This window comes from Helianthus annuus, chromosome 17 (genome assembly GCF_002127325.2).
Source record: "Helianthus annuus cultivar XRQ/B chromosome 17, HanXRQr2.0-SUNRISE, whole genome shotgun sequence".
Taxonomy (NCBI): domain Eukaryota; kingdom Viridiplantae; phylum Streptophyta; class Magnoliopsida; order Asterales; family Asteraceae; genus Helianthus; species Helianthus annuus.
The window spans coordinates 194527217-194537797 of NC_035449.2; the positions used below are offsets into that span (position 1 = coordinate 194527217).

The following is a 10581-nucleotide window of genomic DNA, read 5'->3' on the forward strand; positions in this document are numbered from 1 at the left end:
CTCTAACCTATTTTTAAACCGTCTTTTTATTGTTTTAATATATTAGTATTGTATAGAGATAAATAAGCTAGAATAACTTTCTTAAATGAACAATTTAATTAATTGTTAATGTATCTTATAAGTATCAATTTAGGTAGTAAAATTGTATGCAAGGTTTTGGAATAGATGGTTGAAGATGAGAGAAAAAAATAGTTGAAGACTATCTTAATCTACGCATGTTTTTCTATATATGGAAAAGTGGAACATTGTTGAATAAAGCCTAAGGGTTACATGAAATTTTTAAATATGTTTGTTTTCTTGGGTAACCATCAGAATCTGTTACCAGAAAACTCACACGACAATGCCAATATCCTAATAGCAGGATCACGTAGATCGAGCGTGCGTTGGGAATATCGCCTTCAAGAGGTTATAGCGAGAAACTAGAGAATCATCCGCTTACCACTGCACCACCCTTTGATTGTATTTATAATATCTACCATTAACTAATTTGCCCATTAGCAACATAACCCTCAAATCTCAAACACAATCCCATAGCAACATTAACAAGGTGCAAGCTACTTGCATTATGTACTTAACTAATTATTCATATCCAGGTTCCTAAAGAAGCATAATATGTTAAACCCTTCGATAACTTTACAAACGACAAGCGCTAATACTTAATATGCTAAACGATGTTATGCTCGCCTGCATTTCCATCACCTTCATCTTCTTTCATTGCCTTCTATTTGGCCTAAAAACATCCATTAAAACTTCGAGTTTGAGTCTAAGCCGCGAAATATTATCTCTGGTTTGCCTGCTTGACTCCATAATCTGTTTATTAAAAGATTTATATTATGACTATAATAACAATATTGTTTTTGAAATCATAATTAACATGTTTAGTTACCTGCAGTAACTCATGAACCAGGGGAGGAATGTTATTAGAAACAGGAGCCCAAAGTGTTGTATCTTTTTCTAATCCAGACGACGCAAACGCAGAGATATTAGGATGCGGTTCAACTTGATTCACTATACACTTATTGCCTTCCATAATGCGAATAACTCTACTGTCTTTTTTCTTCCATACGAAAATATGACCATAGTCTGATCCACTCATAACATGCTCACTATCAGGCCTGAAAAAACTAACCCCTTTAACCATAAAATTGTTCTTATGCCCAGTATACATCTGTGGTTCATCCAAACTATCCACATGTTCTTGCGACGCTGCAACAGGGTACGGGCCTAAACCCATATTCTTTTGAAACAAATAAATGAGTTCATTGTTATAAGAAACAAGAAGCTCGCTTGTGTTGGAATACGACATTCCAGTGATGTGCATTTCACGAGTCTTGATTAGATGTTTTGGGCAGAATGTCTCAACAGGTGCATCCTTGTTGCTTGGAAGTTTTCTAATTGTGTATACGCGCGTGTATTGGTCGCAACCTCCTAGAGAAAAATAATTAGGGTCACGTGGGTCGATGACAATGGAGTTCAGGCTTAATATGTTTGAAGAGAAGAGGTTGTCGGTTCTTGTGAATGTGGAGCAACAGAAAAGCTTTGTGGAAGAATTACTTCTCAAATCGAACTGCAACAGAAAAGCTTTGTGTAAGAATTAGTTCCGACTTTGTGATACAATCCGGCTAGTAGCGGGAATGGTTAAAGCTAATAATCGTTCATAGTTAGTAACACTCGATAAAACAACCAAAAGAGAAAATCCAGATTATTTCTCTAATATATATCATAGATGAAAAGTTCTAAACGACTCCACCAATAATATAAACATTTCAAAATTGTAGCAAAGAATAAAATTTAATGCAACCACGTATTTAGTCTTTAGAAAAGGCGAAAGAACGAAAGTTATAAGAAAAAAACAAAACTATAGGGTTAAAAACGTATACTATTTACAGTATAAGGCATGTAATAGAAACTTATAAAAAAAGTCAAAGTTATCGTTCACGCAAGTTGGTAACTGTTATAAACTATTGGGTTAAAAACAGATATTTTTATTGTATAAGGTGTGTAATGAAAAAAGGGTCATTTACATATATCCCCTTTACATATATCCCCTTGCTAAGATCATTTATTACATATTTACCCAACCTTTAAAATCAATTACATATTTCCCCTTCCTAAACCATATATATGTAGGTTATAACCATGTGTATTGCACGGGTTGAATAAATGAATCTTATATACTAAATAATAAAACAACATATATCTTTAAAAACCTCCTTTATTGCACAGGTTAAATAAACGTATTTTTATATATCAAATAATAAAAAAGTTATATCTATAAGAACCATTGTGGCAACCCCCGATCCCAAATCCCCGTCAACGGGCAGCCGCGAGCCAGTTTCGGTGGTATCACGTTATTTATCTAACTTGGCAGCGGAATTTACATCAGGACCGTAGTTAGAAAATATTTTATCAGAGTAAAATACCACATTTCCATAACATTAAACACATGGATAAAACCCAAGTTTTCAGTACACACAATATAATAGGAATAAACCGTATTTTATTTAATAAAACATCTATTTTATTCTTAGGTAACTTTATTGCCACATTTCCAAGCCTTCAGTGCCGTCCAGCTGGCTTCTATTTGGCTTTCACATTTTGTTGCCTCAAACGCGTTTTAAAAACATTTTGTCAGTGGGAAATACTGGTGAGTGAATCTCAGTTTAATCAAATTGAAATAACAATCATTTTACAGTATTGAGGGCGCATCCGCAATTACATTTGTTTCCAAGTTATATCAATTACCACCACACGGTATTGTCGTTCCGACTTATGGTCATGTTACTCCTATCCAGGTTGTAACAAATTTTGTATACAAAACCCCAAATTTACCGACTGTAATTGTATTCTTACAAATACTCAATAACTGCTATTCGCATGGAAAAATATTTAAGGTTTTGTAAAACAATTCACAAAATAAGTTTACAAAAAGAGGATAACTCACATTGCTGTCTTAGGGTTTTCAGTAAGGATTCCCTGGGAATAATCTATAAATTACACAAATGCATGTGTGTTTGTATAATAACCCATTTTAACATTAGTAATACCCTCCCCGAGACGGCATTCCAACGACTACGTCGGGCAGAACCACGACAGCCGTTATGGAACCCTAGATCAATCGGGCAAAGTATCTAATACGTCTCCAGGGGTTATGATACATACATCGTAGCAGAACCTCGCTATTTAGGGGGGGTATTAGACCCGAGTATAATGCCCACTATAAGAAAATTAAGATTGAGAAAAGAAAACTGAATGATTTCGACTGAAGGCTCGATGCCTCCTTATATAGGGCAGAAACCTGACTTTCTTGCGGCCCGCGTAAGAGTAGCCAAAGGGCTACGCGGCCCGCGTCAAACCCGGTCAACGGCGTAGCTCGTCCGGATCAGCTAGTAGGCTCGACACAATGACGACACGTGTCGGCCTGGGGTGTTGCCGCATTCTTGCTCCCTCGCGGCCCGCGTAAGCTTAAGGGGTGGCTTACGCGGCCCGCCTAAACCCCTAAAATTCAAATTTTTATTATTTTTATTAATATTTAAGATATTCGGGACCCGTTTTCACGTATGGGGTGTTTTTAGGGACATATTGGGATATTTTAAACATTTTTAGGGTGTTGGAGAAATTACGAGGGTGTCGGGTTTCTTGAGGATTGTTATATCCTCCCCACCTTGTTTTAGAGCTCGTCCTTGAGATCTACTGGAATATGTGTGGATATTTCTTTTGCATTTCTGATTCAAGCTCCCATGTGTACTCAGGTCCTCTTTTGGAGTCCCACTTTACTTTGACCAGAACTAATCTCTTATGCTTGAGATTCTTAACTTTCCTGTCTTCAATCTGTAGAGGCCTTTCTACGAATTTGAGTTGCTCATTTACCTCTATATCCTTAAGAGGCACTACAAGTGATTCATCAGCTAGGCATTTCTTGAGATTAGATACATGAAATACATCATGTATTCCTGCCATTTCCTCTGGCAGTTGTAGCTGATAAGCTACAGGTCCTATTTTTCTAATAATCTCAAAAGGTCCAATATACCTGGGACTTAGCTTTCCCCGTTTGATGAATCTTACCACTCCTTTCCAAGGGGAAACTTTTAACAATACTTTATCTCCTACCTGAAATTCCAATGGTTTACGTCTGTTATCAGCGTAGCTCTTCCGTCGATCACGTGCTGCTTTCAGCCGTTCCTTGACTTGAATGATTTTATCGGTTGTTTCCTATACTATCTCAGGTCTAGATAATTGCTTTTCCCCAATTTCTGCCCAACAGACCGGGGTTCTGCACTTTCGTCCATAAAGTGCTTCGAATGGTGCAGCATTGATACTTGTGTGATAACTGTTATTATAAGAAAATTCTATTAAAGGTAAGTGATCGTCCCAATTACCTCCGAAATCAATTACACAAGCTCTAAGCATGTCTTCCATTGTCTGAATTGTCCTTTCGCTTTTTCCGTCCGTTTGAGGATGGTAAGCTGTGCTTATATTCAACTTAGTTCCCATTGCCTTTTGGAAACTTGCCCAAAAATGAGAGGTAAAACGGCTATCCCTATCAGAAACAATTGATAAAGGTATTCCATGTAATGAAATAATTTCATTTACATACAATTTGGCTAATTGTTCCATGCTAAAAGTTTCTTTCATTGGTAAGAAATGAGCTGACTTGGTTTGCCTATCTACAATCATCCAGATTGTATCATTACCTTTTCTTATTTTGGGTAACTTGGTAACAAAATCTATTGTTATCAATTCCCATTTCCAAACTGGCATCTCCAATTGTTGCAACAATCCTGAGGGTTTCTGGTGTTCAACTTTGACTTGGGAACAAGTTAAACATTTAGAAACATAAGCTGCTATATCCTTTTTTATTCCTATCCACCAGAAATTTTTCCTTAAATCCTGGTACATTTTATCACTTCCTGGATGCATTGTATATTTAGATTTATGGGCTTCTTCTAATATACACTGACGTAGATTTCCTAATTTGGGTATCCACATTCTCTTTTTATGGAATCTCCAAATTCCATTTGTTCCCTGTTCTAATTCTTTTATCATTCTTTTTAAATTTTCAGTATCATCCTTGATTACTGATTCTTGTGCTTTTCTAATCTGGTCGTTTAAATCTACTTGTAGATTTAATTTAAAACAACGTACCCTTTTTGGCTTTTCATGATACTTTCGACTTAAAGCATCAGCCACTACATTGGCTTTCCCTGCATGATACTGGATATTACAGTCATAATCACTAAGAATTTCCATCCAGCGTCTTTGTCTCATATTCAATTCTTTTTGCCCAAAAACATACTTTAAACTCTTATGATCTGTGAATATGGTAAACTTACTACCATAAAGATAATGTCTCCAAATCTTAAGGGCAAAAATTATGGCCCCTAGTTCTAGATCATGAGTTGAATAATTTTCTTCATGATTCTTAAGTTATCTAGATGCGTAAGCTATAACCTTTTGACGTTGCATCAGCACACATCCATAACCTAATTTAGAAGCGTCACAAAAGACTACAAAGTCTTCAGTTCTTTCTGGTAACGCTAGTATGGGTGCATGGGTTAATCTTTGCTTAAGGATTCTAAAGGCTTCTTCTTGTTTTGGTCCCCATTCAAACTTAATGGATTTACAAGTTAACTTGGTTAAGGGAATGGCTATTCTAGAAAAATCTCAAATAAATCTTCTATAATAACCAGCCAATCCTAAGAAACTTCTAACCTCGGTTGGTGATTCAGAGACTTTCCATTTGGTAATTGCCTCAATCTTTGTTGGATCCACATAAATTCATTCATGATCGACAAAGTGTCCAAGAAATTGTACATGTTCTAACCAAAACTCGCACTTGGAAAACTTAGCATACAACCTTTCCTTTCTTAATAGACTTAAAAGTAGGTGAAAGTGCTTTGCATGTTCCTCTTTACTCTTAGAGTAAATTAGAATATCATCTATGAAGACAATTATAAATTTATCCAAATATGGCTTACATATTCGGTTCATCATGTCCATAAATGCGGCTGGGGCATTGGTTAAACCAAATGGCATGACAGTAAATTCATCATGACCATACCTTGTTCTGAATGCAGTTTTAGGAATGCCCTCTTCCTGTACCTTTAATTGATGATATCCTGATCTTAAATCGATTTTAGAGAAAAATCGAGCTCCTTGCAGTCGATCGAACAGATCATCGATCCTCGGTAATAGATACCGATTCTTAATCGTGACCTTGTTTAATTCACGGTAGTCAATGCACATACGCATTGATCCATCCTTCTTTTTGACAAACAAAATCGGTGCTCCCCATGGCGATGAGCTTGGATGTATAAATCCTTTCTTCAACAATTCGTCTAACTGTTTCTTCAATTCCTGCATTTCGGTGGGTGCCAAACGGTAAGGTGCTTTGGCAATCGGTGCCATTCCTGGTAGTAGGTGGATTCTGAATTCAACTTCTCTGTCTGGCGGTAGTCCTGGCAATTCTTCTGGAAATACATCTGAAAACTGAGACACTACTGGAATCTCTTTTAGTTCTTTTCCTTTAATGTTAGTGATTATACAAATCAAATACACTATAGATCCTTTTCTTATATAACTTGCAGTTTTCATCACAGAGATGAATTTAGTGGATCTAGATGGTTTATCTCCTTTAATTGTGATCTTTTCACCTCTTGGTGAATTTACTTGAATTAACTTTTAATCACACAAAATACTGGCTTTATTGGCTATTAACCAATCCATTCCTAATACAACATCAAATCCTACCAGATTCATTGGGTAAAGGTTTGCAATAAACTTTTGATTAAAAATTTCTATTCTTGCTCCCTGCAAGATTTCAGAAATCCTAACGGTTTCTCCATTTGCTGTCTCTACTAGACATTCTTGTGGTAGTTTAGTTAATGATTGATTAAGAAGTTTGCAAAATGAAGTATTGATAAAACTTTGGTTTGCACAAGAGTCAAATAATACTTTAGCAAAAATATCATTAACTAAAAATGTACCAGCTATGACATCCGAGATCATCTTGGCTTCATCTGCAGTTAGAACAAATGCTCTAGAATTTTTAGGGTTCTTTTTTGTTGTAGTTGGAGCCAATTTCGGACAATTTGGCTTGATGTGACCTTTTTCTCCACAATTGAAGCACAATCCATTAGTTGGTTTACTTTTGCAGGTTTCTTCCTTGTGTCCTGGTACTTTGCAGAAATTGCAGTAAGTGGAGCATCTTCCTGAATGCTTCTTTCTGCAAGTTTACAGTATGGTGCAGAAGTAGAACCTACATTCCTACGGTTGGAATTCCCAGAACGGAATTCTTGAGTAAGCCTTTGGGTTAGGTTTCTCCTCTGATCTTCTTCTCTAGTATGGACTAGCTCATCAGTTAAGGTATTGGCTAGTTCTACAGCTTCTTCTACGGTTTGAGGTCTAGCTGCCTTGACTACATGCCTAATCTCTCCAATTAATCCCCAGATGTAACGGGAGATTAATACTGGTTCAGGTGATGCAAGGGTCGGTACTATTCTAGCATATTCAAATAATGTAGTAGTGTACCCCTTACTATCTACCCCAGTCATTCTAAGGTTCAGAAACTTATTTGCTATCTGCTCCTTTTCATTGGGAGGGCAGAATTTCCTTTCTACCATGTTTTTAAATTCTTCCCATTCCATGTTGTATATCCTATCACTTCCCCTTGACTGGAAGATAGTGTTCCACCATTCTAGGGCTGAATTTTTAAACAGATTAGAAGCAAACATTATCTTATCTTCTTTAGCACACTTGCGTATTTTTAGAACAGCCTCCGTTGTATATCCTATCACTTCCCTTTGCTTATTTGCAATGGGTCCTTCATTGCCCGAGGATTCTATTGGTTTACAGGACCAGAATTCTTTGTAAGAACAACCATATAGCATGGTTCTTCTTCTTTTGGGAATGAGCATCTGAAGTACGGGTCCATTGTTCACGCTGTGTTCCGGTTCAATTGGTCTCTTACTGCTATGCTTACTTTTATTATCTGCTTCCTTAACAGTTTGGATAATAAATGGCATTGCATCTATGATTCCTTATGCCACTATGTGTTGGATGGCACTATTATCCACTTGATTTCCATTGTTATTGTTCTTTGGATTCTCGTTATTCAGATTATCATTATTCGAGTGGTTGTCGTTCTGGATATTATCATTCTGGTTTTCCTGATTCACTTCGTTGTCCATCTGAATTTTAAACATTTACCACATATTAATATCACCAATAATATTTGAATATAGCCAATCACATGACACACACTTTTGGTCAAAAGCGTCGAGCATTGCGACTTTTACTCTATTCATATATTATGCGTATATTACACACTAGTATTGAAATTAAAATTACAATACCAACTGAAATTTTAAAACTACACTACTAGTAATAGGCATCCGTAGTTTTTTAACACATACACACATATATTATTATATTATATTATTATTATTTCTACCGTCTCCACCATCGATTCAGGGATATGGATTCATCCAAAAATCCATATTCCGTTCATCGTATTTCCATACGAGACGCTCTCTCACTTGTCGCATTCTCTCACTGCTTTCTAAAATTTCCTCACCAAAAGTCCTAAGTTCTTGTACGTTTTCTACACTCATTGGGGGTGCAGGTTCTAGGACTGGGTTAGGAATCTGGGGTGCGGGTTCCTGGTACGGGGCCTGGTATGGGTAAGGAATCTCTAAAATCTCCCTAATGTATGCATCGTTGTCGAAATAGGGATCTAGAGTATCTAACCCTAGATAGGCTACTAGGTTTTGCATTGGCATGTCTTCCGGAATAGGGTAGCATTGCACATAGTCCCTGTTATCGTCCCACCATGGGTCATAATTTGGGTCTAAGGGATTTGGTGCAGGTATCCTAGGTATTTCTTCTGGATTGATGTCATGCATTTCTACTTGGTTTTCAGGGTTTTCTATCTCCATGGGTTGATCAGGAATTGGTGGTTGTGGTTGAGGTGCTAGCATTTGCTCCAGGTTTGGGTCAGCTGCAGTGGTTGCTAAGATATGGATATTAGCTATACCCCTATTGAGCATATCCTGGGCATATGCATCAGTTTCTCTTTTTGCTGCGGCTAGTGCTCTCTGCTCTTGTAACTTTTTTATATGGTTTCTATGCTCGTGTGCTCCCTTACTGAACCATCCCCTCTTTTTATGAGGAAATGGCTCTTCAGATTGAGCCTTAAATACGAATATTCCTTCTTCTGTATCAGCAGAGTAACCCGAGAGGGCAGGCTGAAAAGAGGCACCTTCGCTGCTAGGCGAACCAGACAATTGACGATACGCGTCAGATGTTCTTTGATCGCTCATATTGTAAACTAACAAATAGTCAGATAACACATAACAAGAAAATACAATTATGCATGTATTCCCGTTATTTATTTCCTAACACTTTGAATTTTAATGTCATCAGAACACTTCTATGGCTGAATCAGTGGCATAGCTCTGATACCACCTTCTGTCGCAACCCCCGATCCCAAATCCCCGGGAACGGGCGGCCGCGAGCCAGTTTCGGTGGTATCACGTTATTTATTTAACTTGGCAGCGGAATTTACATCAGGACCGTAGTTAGAAAATATTTTATCAGAGTAAAATACCACATTTCCAAAACATTAAACACATGGGTAAAACCCAAGTTTTCAGTACACACAATTTCATAGGAATAAACCCTATTTTATTTAATAAAACATATATTTTATTCTTAGGTAACTTTATTGCCACTTTTCTAAGCCTTCAGTGTTGTCCAGCTGGCTTCTATTTGGCTTTCACATTTTGTTACCTGAAACGCGTTTTAAAAACATTTTGTTAGTGGGAAATACTGGTGAGTGAATCCCAGTTTAATCAAGTTGAAATAACAATCATTTTACAGTATTGAGGGCGCATCCGCAATTACATTTGTTTCCAAGTTATATCAATTACCACCACACGGTATTGTCATTCCGACTTATGGTCATGTTACTCCTATCCAGGTTGTAACAATTTTTGTATACAAAACCCCAAATTTACCGACTGTAATTGTATTCTTACAAATACTCAATAACTGTTATTCGCATGGAAAAATATTTAAGGTTTTGTAAAACAATTCACAAAATAAGTTTACAAAAAAAAAATAACTCACATTGTTGTCTTAGGGTTTTCAGTAAGGATTTCCTAGGAATAATCTATAAATTACACAAATGCACATGTGTTAGTATAATAACTCATTTTACATTAGTAATACCCTCCCCGAGACGGCATTCCAACGACTACGTCGGGCAGAACCACGACAGCCGTTACGGAACCCTAGATCAATCGGGCAGAGTATCTAATACGTCTACAGGGGTTATGATACTAACATCGTAGCAGAACCTCGCTATTTAGGGGGGTATTAAACCCGAGTATAATGCCCACTATAAGAAAATTAAGATTGAGAAAAGAAAACTGAACGATTCCACTATAAGAAAATTAAGATTGAGAAAAGAAAACTGAACGATTTCGATTGAAGGCTTGATGCCTCCTTATATATGGCTGAAACCTGAATTTCTCGCGGCCCGCGTAAGAGTAGCCAAAGGGCTACGCGGCCCGCGTCAAA

At 37.0% G+C, this 10581-nt stretch overlaps 1 protein-coding gene across 1 annotated transcript; it reads right to left on the reverse strand.

Moving 5' to 3' along the window:
* Positions 1–711: 711 nt before the first annotated feature.
* Positions 712–1306, reverse strand: LOC110925374 (DDB1- and CUL4-associated factor 8-like). Its single transcript, XM_022169333.1, has 2 exons — positions 887–1306; positions 712–810 (listed from the first exon to the last, which is right to left on the reverse strand). Exons 1-2 carry the CDS (start codon positions 1304–1306, stop codon positions 712–714), a joined length of 519 nt encoding a protein of 172 aa, XP_022025025.1.
* Positions 1307–10581: the final 9275 nt, after the last annotated feature.